The 18,484-nt window shown below is 34.6% G+C and overlaps 4 protein-coding genes across 6 annotated transcripts in view; 2 read left to right on the top strand and 2 right to left on the bottom strand.

The window, feature by feature from the left end:
* Positions 1–3,003: 3,003 nt before the first annotated feature.
* LOC147298387 (uncharacterized) lies at positions 3,004–4,647 on the bottom strand. Its single transcript, XM_086233025.1, has 3 exons — positions 4,514–4,647; positions 3,933–4,136; positions 3,004–3,490 (listed from the first exon to the last, which is right to left on the bottom strand). The coding sequence occupies exons 1-3, from the start codon at positions 4,617–4,619 to the stop codon at positions 3,327–3,329; spliced, it is 474 nt and encodes a 157-aa protein (XP_086089151.1). The 5' UTR covers positions 4,620–4,647; the 3' UTR covers positions 3,004–3,326.
* A 2,765-nt stretch (positions 4,648–7,412) lies between these two features.
* On the top strand, positions 7,413–10,183 carry LOC147298386 (ATPase, V0 complex, subunit E). 2 transcript variants are annotated; one of them, XM_086233040.1, is made up of 4 exons: positions 7,413–7,440; positions 7,658–7,804; positions 8,826–8,873; positions 9,764–10,183. In XM_086233040.1, the coding sequence occupies exons 2-4, from the start codon at positions 7,707–7,709 to the stop codon at positions 9,828–9,830; spliced, it is 213 nt and encodes a 70-aa protein (XP_086089166.1). In that variant the 5' UTR covers positions 7,413–7,440; positions 7,658–7,706; the 3' UTR covers positions 9,831–10,183. The 2 variants fall into 2 exon arrangements, with proteins under 2 accessions (XP_086089166.1, XP_086089161.1); XM_086233035.1 differs by having other exon boundaries at positions 7,422–7,510.
* Positions 10,184–11,212: 1,029 nt separating this feature from the next.
* FTSZ1-1 (homolog of bacterial cytokinesis Z-ring protein FTSZ 1-1) lies at positions 11,213–14,701 on the top strand. The gene is made up of 6 exons (XM_086233013.1): positions 11,213–11,573; positions 11,949–12,048; positions 12,257–12,486; positions 13,380–13,547; positions 13,943–14,176; positions 14,302–14,701. Exons 1-6 carry the CDS (start codon positions 11,316–11,318, stop codon positions 14,572–14,574), a joined length of 1,263 nt encoding a protein of 420 aa, XP_086089139.1. The 5' UTR covers positions 11,213–11,315; the 3' UTR covers positions 14,575–14,701.
* A 129-nt stretch (positions 14,702–14,830) lies between these two features.
* Positions 14,831–18,484, bottom strand: part of LOC147298384 (transcription initiation factor TFIID subunit 6-like) — a 5,576-nt gene continuing 1,922 nt past the window's right edge. Inside the window, exons 4-13 of one of the 2 annotated variants that reach the window (XM_086232992.1) lie at positions 18,312–18,413; positions 18,108–18,216; positions 17,716–17,819; positions 17,500–17,634; positions 17,320–17,415; positions 17,015–17,139; positions 16,355–16,487; positions 16,007–16,132; positions 15,802–15,913; positions 14,831–15,375 (exon numbers count right to left, since the gene is read on the bottom strand). In XM_086232992.1, coding sequence (XP_086089118.1) covers positions 15,011–15,375; positions 15,802–15,913; positions 16,007–16,132; positions 16,355–16,487; positions 17,015–17,139; positions 17,320–17,415; positions 17,500–17,634; positions 17,716–17,819; positions 18,108–18,216; positions 18,312–18,413 — 1,407 coding nt within the window. In that variant the 3' untranslated portion in view covers positions 14,831–15,010. The remainder of the gene's footprint in view (positions 15,376–15,801; positions 15,914–16,006; positions 16,133–16,354; positions 16,488–17,014; positions 17,140–17,319; positions 17,416–17,499; positions 17,635–17,715; positions 17,820–18,107; positions 18,217–18,311; positions 18,414–18,484) is intronic. The other variant, XM_086233000.1, reaches the window with a different exon arrangement.

Genomic DNA, 18,484 nt, shown 5'->3' with positions numbered 1-18,484 from the left:
AGGCAGCAAGTATCTAATTGGGCCGGGCAGCAAGTATCTAATATAGTATTAAATATACAGTACCACTTGCTTTTAAGTATCTCATATCCATGGCCATGTCCATGTCTATCGCTGTAGTTGGCCTCTTCTACACTCTCTAGAACAAAAAATTATACAAAGAAAATTTTTAAGAATTAATATATATTTGTAAGAGTCAATCATAATTAATTAGTAATTCAAAATTCATAGTCAAGTAAAAAAATATTTACGTGTTTATATCTATCTTTTACTTCATAACATGTTAATTACTGTCATGATCATTTGTAAGTATAACTGATCATGATTTGTTATGCAAAAATGTGCTTAAATTTATAAGTTACCAATGAAATGAAAGAGACAAATATATGTTTTAGTTAACAAGGCAAGAAATTTTCTCATGAGTTTGAGTAGCTAGTAGTCTCAGCCAGGTCACGAGCTAAGACCTCATAGGAGATAGGGAGAGCAAAGATAAGGCCAAGAAGAAGAGAAGTCTTCGGGGATGCCATATTTTGCTTATGACAACACAATGTATATCTGAATTGAAGGTAAGATCGAGGTGATTGGTTGATGTGACTTGGCTCTCCCTATTTATTGACCTTCCAGATCTAGAGAGCACTGTTTTCGTTGAGAGAGAGAGAGAGAGAGAGAGAGAGAGTTAAGAATTTGTGATGACAACTTTGAAAGTTTTGGAGTTTATTAAAGGTTCAAACATGCTTTATTTGGTGTTAAGCTTTGATTGGGACGTTGCACCACAAAATTTGCACCAACTTTTGGGTAAAAGAAAAGGAGAATACTTGAGTCACCCCTTGGGGTAACCTAAGGTTATCCCTCCTTTAAAAATAATAATTTTGATAATGTCGACGTATGATTGAAATTGTTTACTTTTTAGATCACCTATTATAGATCATCTCTGCAAAAAATTAACTCAATTGAAAATCATTTAATTATATAACTGTTGTTGATTAAATAGAAAAAATCAATAGTTTGGTCAAAAAATCACTCTTTAATTGAAACCCATCAATTTTTTCTACTTAATTGACAATAGTTATATAACCAAACAATTTCCGATTGATTTGATTTTTTACAGAGATAATCTATAATAGGTGATCTAAAAGTGAACGGTTCCGATCATGCGTCGACATTACCAAAATTGTTATTTTGAGGAAAGGGGTGACCTTAGGGTACCCCAAGGGGTGAGCCAAATATTTTCCAAAAGAAAATGGTGATTAAATTATCCAAGAATTTGGTATATCAGGATATATATATAGTTGTTAATTAATAACTTGTTATAGTGGAATTATATATATGCACATGATCTAGCGACTAAGTCAAAAGTTAATCATTGGCTAGTCTCATCTTTCAAAGGATGTGTGTGTGGCAAATGGGCTGAAAGTTAAGCATATGTATGCATGATGCATGCAGTCACATCCTTCGTATCATATTGTACATATATATAGTGATTATGATATATCGAATGTTCTTTCACCCGTGAGTTTATATTCTCAAGTAAATATTTACGAAGACATGCATTTTAATTAAGCTGAGATAAAATGCATGTGTGAGATAATTAATTATATAAGGAGAAGTTTAATTTCTTATTAAACCTACGATTGCCAACACTCGTAGGTTTGTATGTAATTTTAAAACTCAGATCATGTCATTCAGTCAATGCAATCCGTCAATTCTACTATATATACTTACTATATTTTCACATTGAATTAATATTGTAATAATCTTATAATGTGAACTATTCAAACTCTTTTCCCTAGAGGAACTATTCATATTATAGATCTATCTTCAAACATCATCCTTTTAAAATTATTTAGTTATTTAATTATTATTGTAATATTTCTTTTTGACATATATTTTAGTAAAAATATTATGTTGGCCTATATATTTCAACAAAATTAAATAATTAAATGATTAAAGATGAACATAAAAAATAAATAGCTAGGATTGTGAATATGTATGCATGGGAATATATGGCAACTAACTTATTAGTTACTATTTAAGCACTCCTATATATATGTTTATTTTACTTTCTTCACAATCATATGAATGTGAATATATCATGTCTATTTGCAGCTAGTCCACCTTTTGGACTGAACCAAAAAAATTGAACATCTTCAAACAAAAATTTTGCAGAAAATAAAAAAGCCCAAACTCAAAATTAAAATCTCATTTTGTTTTCAGGTTCAATGGATATTTTTTTCGAGAATGAGAAATATTTCTATCACATGTTGAAATTGGCAGACAAAAAGAATGATTCCAGGATCAAAAGAGGTAAAGAAATCGATCTAGAGAGAGCGTGAACATATATCTCTTTCTCATTTTAATTAGAGAAAGAACGAGAGATGTATTGGTTGGATGTGAAAAATACAAAAGAAAACTAATATAGAAATTAAACAAGGGAGAAAAAGAAATAGGCATGAGTTCCTTCTTGGTACGTACGTACGTATATCCCTATTGGGCAATATTTTACAATGAGCAACATGGCAAATCTAATTAATTAAACAAAAAAAACAAGCCTCCTCGACACGTGATCAGAGAGGTTGAACCCAATTTAACAATGAGACTGAAGATGTAATGGTTTCCTTGAGTTTCAAAGTAAGAGAAGACAAAAAAGTGACCAGATTTGGTCAAGTCTAGAAGAATGACCTCTGTGTGTCGGTTTTTTGACCAAATGGGACTGGGAAAAAAATATGGCCGGGTCTTTTGATATAGAAATAAAATGGGGTCTTCGAGTTTCACAGTTTGGGTTTTGTGATATCTGAAGAAGAAGAGAAATGCCATTATCTTCCAATTGTCAAAACTCAAAACTATTATTATTTTTTATTTTACTAGTACACCGTACACGTAATGTGTCAAATCTTTAACCTTTAGAGTTTAGATTATATTATAGTGATGTGACAGCTTTATATCAAAAGCCAAGTAGATTCCGGGACACTAAATCCAATATATGAGTGAATGAAGGAAAGTGCAAGTTTCCAAATAGAAGTGCCATAGTACAGTACTGGCAGAGTATTTAAATGCGCGCTACACACTTTTGACACAATATATTATATATATCATGAATCCAGCACATTAAAGCGCATTTAAAATACATGACGAGGAAATACAAGGCTTAAAAAACAAACTTTAAAGCCAACCGTATACAGATTGAGAGTTTATCAACTACTCAACCAATACGACTTTATTGACAAACAACAAAATCCATACTACTACTATTCGATCAACATGCCTGCAACATATATTATATATATTGTATATATATATATATTATACCACAGGCAATATTAAAGGGTTATCTAATTCTTTATTTCTGTCTCAGCAGCTCCAGGTCCGTGGTGTCCACCTCCGTGGTGGTACCCTCCGCCTCCATGGTGGTACTCTCCCCCTCCGTGGTGGTACCCTCCGCCTCCGTGGTGGTACTCTCCCCCTCCGTGGTGGTGGCCGTCCACTTCTACACTCTCTAGAAAAAAGTATAATATATAACATTATACAAAGAAAAAGATGTAACAAAATATACATTTGTAAAAATTTGTGGGAATATTCAGTTCTTATCCATATATATTTGGAATATGAATGCTATACATATAGGGTAATATGCATTCTTAATTTTGATAGATTATGAATTTATATGGTATATATATTTAGTTAAAACTTAAAAGTCAAACTTATTTAATGGCCCAGATTCATAATTTGGTAGAAAAACATTATGCGTGTATATATATTATATCTTTCAATTCGTAGAATGTTGATTAATTATTGTCATGATCGAAACTCATGAGTCATGAGTCATGCTCTGTTATGCATCTTAAAATGTGTTAACTTTACATTAAAAAATAACTAATAGAGAATAAAAGAGACAAATATATGCATGTTTTAGTTAAGAAGATGAGAAATTAACTCACGGGTTTTAGTAGTAGTCTCAGCAGCTCCAGGTCCGTGGTGGCCACCTCCATGGCCGCCTCCATGTCCGCCTCCTCCATGTCCTCCTCCTCCATGTCCGCCTCCATGTCCGCCTCCTCCATGTCCTCCTCCTCCATGTCCTCCTCCATAGCCGTCTCCATGTCCGCCTCCATGGTGATCATAGTTGGCCTCTTCTACAGTACTCTCTGGAAAAATAATATACATATATATATATATTATACAAATAAAAAAAAAAATGTAACAAACGATATTTATAAAATTTGTGGGAATATTCAGTTCGTGTATATCCATACATTTTATTAGTATAAATGTGTTTGGAATATAACTGCTACATATATAGGCTAATATGCTTGTTAGTTAAGAGCAAAATAATCTAATCAATCATTCAGTTATAGTCTAATAAGAGAACAGCTCCGTGTTTATATATACATATTTTTCAAATGGTAGCATGTTAACTATTGTGCATGATTGAGACCCATAACCCGATGATAATTTGTTATGCGCCTTAAAATGTGTTTGTAAATTCAAATTACCAACGGAATAAAGACAAGGCTTAACTCACGGGTTTCAGTAGTAGTTTCAGCTAGGTCACGAGCTGAGACCTCAGAGGAGATAAGGAGGACAACAAAGACAAGGCCAAGAAGAAGAAAAGTCTTTGAGGATGCCATTTTTCGCTTATAACAACACAATGTATATATGAATTGAAGGTAAGAGGTGATTGTTGATGTGGCTTGGCTCTCCCTATTTATAGACCTTTAAGAGAGTGTACGTTGTGGTTGGGGTGTGTGTGTGTGTGTGTGTGTGAGAGAGAGAGAGAGAGAGAGAGAGAGAGAGAGAGAGAGAGAGAGAGAGAGAGAAGAACTTGTGAGGACAAGTGTGAAACTAATTTTGACCTAATCAAAGGTTCAAACATACAATTTATTTGGTGTGTTGATGCATGATAGGTTGATAGGAGTGTATTAAGTAAAAAGTGTGGTCAACAACGTTAAGATGTGCATGCATGGGAGGTTTGCTCCAACTTTTGAGTGAAAGAAAATGATGAATCCAAAAATTTGGTTTAGGTATATCTGTATAGATAAGGTATATCCGTATAGATAGTTGTTAATAACTTGTTAATAGATAGTGGGATTATGCACATGACTAGCGACTAAGTCAAAATTTAATTGCTAGCTAGCCTCATCTTTCAAAGGATGTGTGTGTGGCAAATGGGCTGAAAGTTAAGCATGCATGATGCATGAAGCGCGAAATCTCATCCTAATTCATATCTATCATACTGTGTAGTGATTTTATGATATAATCGAAAGTTCCAATTCACCTGTCAGTTTATATTCTCGATTAAATATTTATGCAGACATGCATGCATTTAATTTGATTAGCTGACAAAATGTCTGAGAGAAATACATATTATATAAGGAGACCTTTTCCTATAAACATAGGAAAAGTAAGCTGTACGTAAGCCCCCCTAAGCATTGCTCTAGTGAAGCCCCCCTCAAAGGAAGGAAAAAGCTACAAAAATGTCGGATGTGAAAGTGTAGTGAAACTGAAATGTTAGGGTTCCAATATCTTAATTAATTCTTGGACATGCAATTTCTCTTTACAAGCTGGTTTTCGAGGACAAGTTCTATTCATGAGCTCTGATCTTAGTCTTCACACTTTTTAGTGTCTTCTCGCTAGTTAACAATATATAGGTTGAAATATTATTGTACAGTGACTAACATTATAAATATCTAAAATAAATTCTACGTTTTAGATATGAAATGCACTGCCTAATGTTATCACAATGATTTATTTAAAAGTCAGACAATAAAAAATAAAAAAAAAGGATTTATTTAAAAGTAGTATTTGAGCAAGTCTTGAAGAGTTTGAACAATTTTTATGCATGATTTTTTTTCATTTAGACTTATCTTTTGGTCATCCAAAATTAAAGATTTATTTTGTCTATTCGAAGTAAAACTACTATTGTCACTACCGACATATACTCCATACGCAAACCAACAGACTAGCTAGCTGTTGGAGTGTTGGACAGGAAATGCAGTGGTACGACTAATCTCTCTCGATCAATTAATTAATGAAGTTTTGGTGGTTCTCCGAGTAACTTCATTTAGATGAAATTAAGGAACAAGGCAAAAGATGTTGCCAGTTCATTTTCATCTGTCTGGAGTGTGTCTGGAGTGTTTCACTAGTTTCTTGATCATATATCACTTTTCACATAATAGTGTATGTAGCATACGTCCCTCCTTACGTCAATGGTCCTATATATAAATCAATAATGTTAATTTTTTAGATCTGTTCATCATAGTGTTACTATATTTTTTAGATTTGTTATAAAAAAACTTAGTGCAGACGCATATTAATTTGAATGAATAAACTATTGTAACATTGATCATTTGGTTCGTAAAATATATATCGATTCATCTCATTTAAGATATTTAATATGAAGAACAATTCATATAGTAGTTAGATTTAACAAATTTTGAAATTTATAATTTTTGAAGTAATTAAATCCAACCTTTGAATGAGTCATCTTTCACTTATCCCTCATGTGAAGTTCCTTAATTAAGTGAGTTGAATTGAATGAAATATTACAAACGAATTTGGTGAGACTAACTACTCTTTTATAAGGGTTGAGTACACTGCCACCCCTTGAACTTTGACTGGTTTTGAACTTGAATTTTAGAACACTTTCTAATTGAGTTCTTCAATTTTAATTTAAGCTAGTAAGAAGTAAGAACAAAATAAAACATATGTTTAAAACTTTAACAGAATAAGGGCGATGACTTAACAAAATAAGGGCAATTTATTCCATTAAGGTGCTCAATGGTTTCTAAATATATGGATTTTGGGCTAATTATCTATATTTAAGTTACACACTTCGCGTGACTCGTGTATTGAAAAGAAAGGCAGAAGAGGATGGGTGGGAAAAATATGGAACTCTGGCAATGTATATGATTTAAGTGTGGGAAGGTATATGAGAAGTGAACACATCCATCTTTACATGTGATTTTACGTAAACTTTTAAATTTATATTACATGGTTAATAAGATTGAAACAAGTATAAATAAGACAAACAAAGAAACCAAATTTCATCAATTTACTCAAACAAGTAGTAATATGGGGGAAGCAAAGTTGTACATGGATGAGTAACTTCTTTTTTAATTATTAATATATATTTTTTAACCTACTCATTTTTATTTATTTTAAGTTTTAGTAAATAATTTTGATCAAGATCTTTTCGGTCATTTGGAAATGTGCCCAACAACAAATATTGGATGTGGTCCTGTGAATAGAAACAGTAAATGACAAGTCATCCAATTCTAAACGGGCTCCATTGTTCATAGGACTATTTAGAATAGGCTTTTGCACTTTAAGGCCCAAATTAATCTTGGGCTAAATCTTAGGCCCGACTCCGAGTTAGTTTTCGGTTTTTAGTTAATAAAAACGCGCGTAGGATAGATCCATGACCCGGCATTCCGAAAAGCAAAATCGAGTGTAAGATCCCCAACATTTTTCTTTTCTTTTAATTGCTTTTCCCACACTTTCTCGGCAGCCAAACAGACCAGTAGGGTTTCAATTTTTTTGTTTCATTGCGAATTATTTGGCCTTTAATTTTGTGATCTAGCAAATTCAGTTTTTAAAACTTTTGAACCCTAATGGCATTTAAATTCTTTTTTTTTTTTTCTTTTTTTTTTCTTTTTTTTTTTTGCAGAAATTGAACTTTTCTGATTGTGTGCATCAAGATCGAAGAGAAATTCAACATGGGGTTCTTGGTGACGACCTTAATTTTCCTAGTGATTGGGATCATTGCGTCTCTGTGTACCAGAATTTGCTGCAACAGAGGACCCTCTACTAATTTGTACGTTTCCCCATTATTCAATATCACTTTCTTTTATTCCCTTTCATCTTGTATTGTGTTTGTTTATATTTCTTAAACATATTGGGTTCGTTTCTTTATGTACGAAATATATTCAGCTGCTGAATTTGTTAATGTTAAGATCACAATAATTCTGCAATTTAAGAAATAGTTGGTATTTGGGGAGCTTAGGATTTGATTAATTTCATTGTAGTTGGACGTGTTGAACCATAAATATGGTTATAGATTTCATGATAGAATTAGTTACAGTATTAATGGGAGCTTTTATGTTATACTCTTTGTTACTATTAAATTGGTTGAATCACTGCTCATTTCTGCTTATATCTGGTTTTGGAGAATTAGACACTTCTCACAATGTAAAGAGTAAGACTGGTTCAATATTGGGGAATTTGCGTGCAAACTGGGTGAATGTGTTTAGTTGGTTTATTTGATATGCATGATTGTGTTGCCTATGTGATGCTTCATGTTTGTATTAAGACCGTCAATGCTAGATACCAACACATTCATGTGTAAATGAAACTCACAACTTCATTCCACCTGTGGTCATCTTTTGAATTACGCCAATGGCGTGGGCCTCCCTCAAGACCCTTTGCTTTGGATTATTAAATTATTAGTTCTTCATTACGAAATGTGTTTTGTTGAATATGATAACATATATAAAAATACACGATTTTAATATTGTTTTGTGAAAAAGTTGAAAAACTCATATTAATATATAAATATATGTATTTTACATTTTGTACTTGAGTTTTTATGTTATGTCTACCTACAAATATGATATTGCTATTCAGAATATCAGTTCTAGCAAGTTTATGGTTCAGCATCTAAGAGTGGTTTGAGAAATATGTCGATTGATTTGGTTATTCTACCATCTCATTAAATGATACATGTTTATTTTAATATAAAGAGATTATGGTATGTTGATAATTTCCCCCCTTTGCTAATACTTCTATATAATCCCCTTATCTATAATCTAAAAACTGAACTCTATATTCTTATGCAGGTTCCATCTAACATTGGTTATTACAGCAACAGTCTGCTGTTGGATGATGTAAGTACTTGTGTAACATGCGTATCTTTTTCTTTCACCAGCATTAATGAGGCATTTGATTAATCAATAGGTACTTGAACATAGAATTTTGCCAAAATTCGTAGTTTTACATCTTCTGGCTACATGTTTAGTTTCTTGCGTTTGAGTTGTGCTTAATGCATCCCTGTTTCGGTGCGAGAGAAATGGTCTGTGATCCAGCACCACCAGTTATGCTCAGTTATTTGACTAGTTCCAATTTATTCTCACTATAAATTCTCATTGAAGTCTTTGCATGAATTGGGGAGAAAATGAATATTATCATGTAGCTTGTTGATTAGTCTCTTAACAAGCCACCTTCAAGGGCACATAAAGCTTAGCCTCACAGTCATTGGCTTATTGCAACAACCAACCCACCACCAGTAGTGACAATGTGTAATGTCATGGTAGAGGAGTTGCACTGTCATCCTTCCAAAGGGGGAAAAAAGAAAAAGAAAGAACTGAACCCATTTGTGTCAAGTGACTTGAACAACACCCCCTGTTTTCTTTGATTGTTGGGCTACATATGTGACAGTTCTGTGGTTCCGGTGATTTCTTAGAAAGAGTTCGTCCGTTTGCATGATAAAGTTTGTAATGCCTATTAGAGTTAGCCTTCTTTGTTTGCACAGCTACGAGATACAGATTTGATGAATTGGTGCCTGTTGAATTTATGTATTTTCTTATGTTATTCAGTCTGTTACTATGTGGTAGTCATGAGCTTTTTCAATAGTGTAATGTCTCATGAGACAAAGTTGCCCTGACAAAATCAATTAACTTTTCTTTTTGGCATTATGTGGCTTGAGAGAAAGCATTTATTGTTTTTTTCCTTTAATCTTTCTAATCATCATACTCATCGAATTCTTTTGCTTTGTTAGGTGGGCAATTGTATATATTGCGCAAATGAAACCACTCATAGTCCCTATTCTAAGTGAAGGAGAGTAAAGTTCTGTTTCAGAAAGCATATATTGCCTTATTGGTCGGTTTCCAATCGGATTATGGATTATCTCCAGAGTACATCAAATTTTAGGCCCAATGGATTATGTTAGCATCTTCTTGTGTTCGATTTGTATGTAATTGTTGGAGTGTGAACTTTGAATTTGTTTGGCATTGTTGCTCTACATTACCGGCTATTAAATGTTATATATGACCTCATTCATTTTAGAATTCACTGCCAGACAGTCGGAGTAAATGTGATTTAAATGAAATAAGAGATAGAGAAGAGTGTATTTTCAGTTGATATTATCATGAAATAGAAAAGTAGCCTCACCTGGTGGTTGCAAGAGCAGAAATGTTTAGTACATGTGTTGTTTATTTATTTTATTTTTCTTGGTTCGGTGGTGATAATTTGTTATCATTTGTGAAGGCAAAGATTTTGTAGTGCATTGCAAGTAGAATCAGATCAGTCTTGGAATGCAGTTACTGATTTTGTTTCATTGTCCAATTTAATGGAATTTTTTGTTTCTATTGTTCTGGAAAATACCAGGGGCTGGTGATTTTGAACGAAAATTGGATACCAATGAAAGGTATTTAGGAATTTCGATTTTCTAATTCAAAAATTCCAAATACTCGGAACATCCACTATGTTTTGAAGTCTTAACATTGTTATGATAAATATTTTATACATATATTCTCGTAACATCCACTTAGTATATCCAACTAATGTTTTTTTCTACCCCCTGCTTGTCATCTCCTCAAAATCCCAAGTCCCATTTGTCTCTAAGTCTTCTGTTTGATTTTCAATTCACCAAAAACCTTTTGATTCCATTTCTCCAAATCGTTTTTATTGCCCTCAGTTTCATACAACACATGATTAGAAGATCTTTATAAAAGAAAAACCAACAATTTTGAGTAATGGTACATCACTACAAACAAATTCAAAAAATTTGGATTCCCCCCCCCCCCCCCCCAACTGGATGTGCTTTGTTCATTTCTAATCTATTTCGAATATCTTTTAGTTTTAAGTTTTGAACAACATAGAGATATATCACATTCTTTCGCAATCAAATCAAAATTTTAGAAGAGTTTTGGTGACTCTATTATTGTTTGATTTCAATTGGAGTTTAGATAAGTGTATTTTCGATGTGGTTGTGTAACTTGTGTTGGTGTGGGGACTGTGGGACTATAAAACGAAAATTGATTTTTATATAAAGTCATAAATGGGAATTAAAAAATTATTTGAGGAGGTAATGGAAAAAAAAAAAATCAAAGTAAAGTAAAAGCATAAGGCATTCAAAGTCATTAACAATTTAACATTGTAATCAAAACATTAAAGTCATTAGCCCCTTTAAAAAAGGTAGATCGTGCGTAACATGACATGGAAATAACTCCGGAAACGGTGACTGTACGTTTTCATTTTTGTAAAACCCTAAAAACCGAAAACCCAATTGTCAGCTGCGAGCCTGCGAGTGAGAATCAATTACGAAAACGATGGCTACATGGAGGAGCCCGAACGAGCTCATCTCAACGACGTCGTCGTCAATTCCCACGGCATTTCACCACCACAAGGCAATGCCTTCCTTCAAGACATGTATTCCTCTGAGTTACAGAAGAAGTGCACTGAAAAGACGGTGTTTTGGGGTTGTTAGCTGTTCCTTTCCGCCCATAGAATCTGCTAAGATTAAGGTGGTTGGTGTTGGTGGTGGTGGCAACAATGCCGTTAACCGCATGATTGGCAGCGGTTTACATGTGGGTTTTCCTTTTGCTCACAGTTTGAACTCTCTCTCTCACTCACCCTCTCTCACTCACTCTCTCTCTCTCACTCTGTAATTGGGTATTTTGTTTGAAACCCATGTGTAAATGTACAAAAATATATGATTTATACTTTTCAGCTTGTGCATTGTTTGTAGTTTAAACATGTATATCTTCATGGTTTTTTTGCGATGTGTTGTAATTGGGTTTACTATACAAACCCACTTTATTTGGTGGTGTGGTACTGGATTGGCTTAATTGAGTAACCAACTTGTAGTATGGCATGGCAATTTAGGTGTATTATTAGCAATGCTTTGAAGATTACTTGCAGTTAATTGATTACTGATGGAATGTTGCTTATTTTGACATTAGGGTGTTGATTTCTATGCCATAAACACGGATGCTCAAGCACTACTACAGTCTGCTGCTGAGAACCCACTTCAAATCGGAGAGCTTTTGACTCGTGGACTAGGTCGGGCACTCTCCTTTTGATCTATAGGAATCTCCATACTTTGTGTGGGTGTACGTGTATATTAATTCATGATGTATGTATGCATATACTACAGTAATGTAGTACCACATGTTATGGTTACACGTTTATGTGTTGGTGTTTGTGTTATCACTAATCTCGCTTTGTTACTGTGAGATCCTTTCATTTTAATCATTTGATAGAGATGTAGGTACTGGTGGGAATCCACACTTGGGGGAACAAGCTGCTGAGGAATCAAAAGAGGCCATTGCAAATGCTCTTCAGGGCTCTGATCTAGTCTTTATAACAGCTGGTATGGGTGGAGGCACAGGGTCCGGTGCTGCCCCTGTTGTTGCACAGATATCCAGAGAGGCAGGTTATTTGACTGTTGGTGTGGTTACCTATCCTTTCAGCTTTGAAGGGCGTAAAAGATCCTTGCAGGCAGGTGTCATTTTGGTCCTTATTTATATCTTGATTGTTATATATTCAAGGCTTATTCACACCATTGCCTCCTGTAAGATATATTTTTTTTCACTTTGCCCCCTGAAACTTAAATCCTCTCAGTTTGCCACCTGAACTTCACAAAGTTGTTGCAAAAGACCCTATGCCGTTAACTCTGTCAATTTTTCCGTTAAAATAGCTGATAGATCCATGTTGACAAGCAAAATTATAAAAAATTGACATGGATCTTATTATTTTTAGTTTAAAAATTATTTTTTTTGTCCACATGGATTTTACATAACTAAAAAAGGGTCTCACTCATGCCATATAGGTGTCACGTTAGCTATTTTAACGGAAAAATTGACAGAGTTAACGGCATAGGGTCTTTTGCAATAACTTTGTGAAGTTCAGGTGGCAAACTGAGAGAATTTAAGTTTCAGGGGGCAAAGTGAAAAAAAGTGTATCTTACAGGGGGCAATGGTGTAAATAAGCCTATATTCAATTGGAAATTTCGTGAGTGCATGCAAGTTTCTATTGGTAAATACTTAATGCACTTCTCTTGAATCATGTAAAAAGACATGTTTCCTTTCCAAATATGTTGGTTTTTTTTCCTATCCATTATGATCAGACTTTGGATTCAGGGGAAATCTTACATGCATTCATCGGCGGTGGGGTGATGTGTATGCAGGCTTCAGAGTTTTAAGAGATAAAACCAATCTTTCTTTTTATCATTAACATGCATACTTGCATAGTATAGATAAGATGATTTGTCTACCAGTATTATGGATTAGAGACAATTAGTAATTATTTATAATAAATTATCTACATTGTAGTGCCATTTTCTTTGTCATGCAATTTAAACTATTTTTATGTCTTGTATTTGCTTTATTCAGGCATTTGAGGCTATTGAAAAGTTGCAGAAAAATGTTGACACTCTTATAGTGATACCCAATGACCGCCTACTTGATATTGCTGATGAGCAGACACCCCTTCAGGATGCTTTCCTTCTTGCTGATGATGTATTACGTCAAGGAGTGCAAGGAATTTCCGACATAATCACAGTGAGTACTTTTCAATACTGAAACATCTTTTTTATTTTATTTTTTTTATAGGAAATACTGAAACATCTTAGAAGTTCAATTTATTGACAACAATTTTGATTAAGCATAAACTTGTCCCATCATTGGTTATATTATTTTTGGTGAACTAAATGATAATTTGTGAATAAGAAAGGATCAAGATGCCCAAATTATTCCAAATTATCTTAGAATGACCATATTTGCATCTTTTTCCATCCAACATAAATTGTTATTCAGTGTGTTACCGTTGCCTTTCCTGCCTATCTCAATCATCCTAGAGGTAATGTATTTGGATTTGAATCAAATTACTGTGTGTACAATACTTATTTTTTCTGCTTATCCCTGATAAACTGAAGTGTTGTTTCCTTAATTTGCAGATTCCTGGACTGGTAAATGTGGATTTTGCAGATGTAAAGGCAGTCATGAAGGACTCAGGAACTGCAATGCTTGGAGTAGGGGTTTCCTCCAGCAAAAACCGTGCAGAAGAAGCAGCCGAACAGGCAACTTTGGCTCCCCTAATTGGATCTTCAATTCAGTCAGCTACTGGAGTAGTGTATAATATCACTGGAGGAAAGGACATAACCCTGCAGGAAGTGAACAGGGTGTCTCAGGTGCACTTCAGAATTTTATGAATTCTTCAATCTTAAAGGAAGAAAGGGACACTTCGGTTGTCCCAGATTTCTCAGGGAACTTGTAATGATTTTTTTCTTTTTTTCTTTTTTTCTTTGATGAACAGGTTGTAACGAGTTTGGCAGATCCTTCTGCAAACATAATCTTTGGGGCTGTTGTGGATGAACGCTACAATGGAGAGATTCATGTGACTATTATTGCAACAGGCTTTTCACAGTCATTTCAGAAGACACTACTTACAGACCCCAAGGCAGCAAAGCTGCTTGACAAAGTAGCAGGGGGTCAAGAAAGCAGCAGGGGTATTCCCCTCCCCCTCAAGTCCTCAACCTCACCCGCCACCACTCCATCAAGACCGTCAACAAGAAAGCTTTTCTTTTAGTTCATTTTTTGCGTTTTTTAGTTTCTTGTGCCGTTTTGCCTTGTAATGAAATTGGAGCTCTATTTTTAAGATGTCATTATTTTCTCGGTCAAATCCTTTAGTTTTATCTATTTTTCTTGTCAATATTTAGCGCAATGAATAAACTTTCTAAGAAACACAAATGTTAATTAAAACATCCACTAGCATATATTGTTGTAAAAAAATTATACTCTAGCATTGCTCAAGTGTAATGTATCTATTCTTTTGGGCCTTAGGCTGAGTACAAGTACAACCACCACAACCTATAGATTAATTTAAATGTAAAAACCAAATAGCTTTGGCATACATACATATGATAACTTATAGGATTTTCTTTTTCTCCACCACAAAAGAATCAGAGTTAGATAAATGATTTACATAATATTGAGAATAATGAATACCACTGACCACAAATTGATCACAAGAAAAAAGACAACTCAGATTTGGGAGTAAAGCAGAACACACTTTCACCAAAATACTCGAACAATGATGCCAGTAAATGTCCTGCATCTGTCTCCTCTTTCCACGCCTGAGTAAGAGCAGCAGACCCCTTTACCATTTGGCCACTGACCTCCCTTCCTGACACATGTTCCTTTGCTAACTGGTGGGACATTGATGGTGCACCAACACTCAAACCCCCTACAGACGTGGAAAATCCACCTGCAGCACCTTGCATGTCAACTTGCATGGAGTTCAATGGTATTGATCCCATTGTGCCATCGACAGATAATTTTTTAAGTGGTGGTTGCTGCATCAAGTTGTCTGTGCTTGCTTTGCGTTTATCTTGATTGAGTGGAAAGAGGTTAAGAACAAGGATGATATATGAAAAAGTAGATATTTAAGTTAAATGAAGTAAACCACCTGGTCACCATTTTCAATCCTTCTTAGCTAGAAGGTTAAAGCTATATGTGAATCATAAAACTAAGGTTCTGTATATATTGTTACAACTCTAAGCAGATTGGTCTTACAACGGACCTATAGAAGCAAATCTAAAGTCCAACACGCATAACCTACTAGCAAATTATAGAAGCATACAATACAACGATTCTGTCAGGGTTATGAATGTAAAAATGTATCTTCAAGTATATACAGTAGCAATTACACAAGTTAAAAAGGCATACTTGACTAGCTCAGTAGCAATATTATGAATAGATTAATGTATCTTCAGGCATGTACAGTAGAAATTAAACAAGTTAAAGGAAGGCATACTTGTCATCGTTGTTGCAACCCTTCCAATGCTCTTCCCAATGGCATGAGCTGGAGGAGACAGTAAATTGTGGAACACCTTGAGCCGATCATACATGCATCGGCCAGCTGCATGCTGGAAGCAGCTATGTTAGTTCCACGTCATAGTCAATTAGATAGCAAACCCATGCACATAACGGCCAGAATGCAGATTGAAATATGAACTCACCAGCAAGGCCCCATAGACACGCCAAGCTTCTTGCCTCTTCATCTCATTCTTTTGCTTCTCACGTATCATTTCTGGCTCAAGAAGTTGCATATATGAATCGAGATTTGGTAGTATAAGTAGATGAACCTGCTCAAAGTAAAATAAAAGCACCTCAATTCGCTTAATACCAACACACACAGACACACAACAAAAAAATATGTTTCTACCAGGAAAAGCAGAAAGCGCACACAACAATGAAGGCAGCTACAACTAAACTACATGCAAACATGCTAATACAATATTTTCAGCACCAAGACTGCAGCCTTATTACAAAAGCCATGTAATACAAAAACATTCAGGAGAGGATACCACGCTGGGACCAAGAGCTGCTAGCCCTTGAATTGCACCATACTGCTGAGGTAATGCTTTTGTTGGGTCCAAGAAAGCATGAAGTAGAGTCCTTGTCAAACGTGGCTGAAGATTGTGATAGACATGCCCAAATCTGCAAAAATATGCATGTAATAAATATAAAAGTATCTGGACGTAAGATGACACATTAAAAAAAGCTCAGTAACTCATTATTCTTAAAGAATTTGATCTCTCTGCATGTAGCCAATTATTCAGAAAGATAAACTAGCAAAGGTAAATTGGTCACAGTGTCAGCTATGTTAGTCGGAACATGGTTCTTGGTTTATAAACACAAGGAGGCCCTATCATGAACACTTGCACATGTATATACATCAAATAATCCATTCAATAAAGCCACATAGACATGTCCACCTTTATCTCTGTATGTGTAATTGTACGTTACACGAATGACCTTGAGGCAATCTGGACCAGATTTGCCAGTTCCCAGTGGATGGAACATGATACACCAAATTGAAATTAATAATCCTTTTTTTATTCTTTTCGGTAAACATATCTTGATTGGTAATTTTCAAATACATATATTGCACAACATTGTTATATCTGTTGCATGTGTCTTTGCCTTAAACAAAGAAATATGTTTAGAAAAAAGAGAATCTTCACCTTTTGCAAATTGAAGCAACCAGGTTTGCTGTAAAGTTTCTAAGTTCCCAGTGATTGTCAGTATGTCTATTCCCTAATCTTTTTGCAACAAGGCAGGTAATAACAGATGGCATCAATTGTTGTAGCTGGAACAAAATACAAAATTAGATGGATAAAAATTCCCTTGAAATGAAAGATGTAAATATCAGATAGATAAAGGACTATGAAACTTTCTGAAATTTTGTTATTTCAAGGACTGGTCATTATCAATGATTATATAGTTATATATCTATGTACATCAACAGTTGATAGAATGAACTGCTTACATAAGGTTCAATATGTATGTGAGGATTTTGAAGAAGGCTCCTCACAAGACGCATCAAAGCAAATAGGAGAGGAAAATTATTCAAATTCTGTGTAACCTGAGATGATTGAAGGAAAACATCACCCCAAAATGAGTAACAAAAAGTAATCCAGCCCAATTGAAGATATCACTGCATGACTACCTCATCAACAACGAAGCATGTGAAGTAAGGAACCAATGGATGGAGTCCTGAATCTGTTGCCAAACTCACTAATGCTTCTTTGAAGAGGGTGGAGCTAGACCTGTGAGTAAGCTCTGTAATCTTCTCAAAGTAAAGCTGCAGAGGCAACCACAGAGAAATTAAAGCATTAAAATACTATTTTATGAGAAGTGCATACAGAAATGGCAAAGAATATACCTGAAGTTCCCTTGACAGTACATGCCTAACAGGCAATTTAATGTCTACAGGAAGTCCATCTTCCTTGTATTCAGATTTTTTGATATCAGAGTATGCTGCAAGTGCTACAAAGCAAAGCATGACTATTAATGGTAAAGTTAAAAAATTCAAGTAAAAAAAAAAGGGATTAAACTTCAGAATGCAGCACGAAGATTACTGCAAACAGTATTAGAAAGGGATCATATCATCACTAATCAGAGTAGAATGTGATTAAAAAGGTTTTATGTAATAGATATGAAAATGATAATTCAAGGTATGATGCCTGCCTCAGCATGGCAAACTAGGAAAAACCTTGGTACAGACCAGGTCCCACATTTACCCAAGAAATCTTGCACCTAAGTTTAGCAGGATACCTTCAACTGGAGCATTTTCTGGAATTGCAGGTTGAACACCTTCAATAGCCAGCCAGTGAGCAGTAACTGATACATCAAGTGGTGCTTTTGGTAAAGGTGCTTCAATCACCTGTATATATCATGCAATATGAAAAATATGAGAAGTTAAGTACTTAAGATATTTAGCACAGAAAATCATGTTTAAAGTTGTCATTAAGTTCTTACATCTTTAAATTCCACGTCCTTGTCATCAATGTAGAACAAATCCTTATGTCCAGCAGCTCTCTTGAACCTCATAGGATCTCCAGAGGCAAAGCCATATATTGGCTAAGGCAGGTAGAAGTCAAGCATTTTTTTTTTAATGAGAAGGTAGAACACAAGCACAAACAAACAAAATC

Source organism: Dryas octopetala, chromosome 1, assembly GCF_963921425.1.
Source record: "Dryas octopetala chromosome 1, drDryOcto1.1, whole genome shotgun sequence".
NCBI lineage: Eukaryota > Viridiplantae > Streptophyta > Magnoliopsida > Rosales > Rosaceae > Dryas > Dryas octopetala.
The sequence above is the reverse complement of the archived record's forward strand: the minus strand, read 5'-3'. Positions and strand labels throughout refer to the sequence as shown.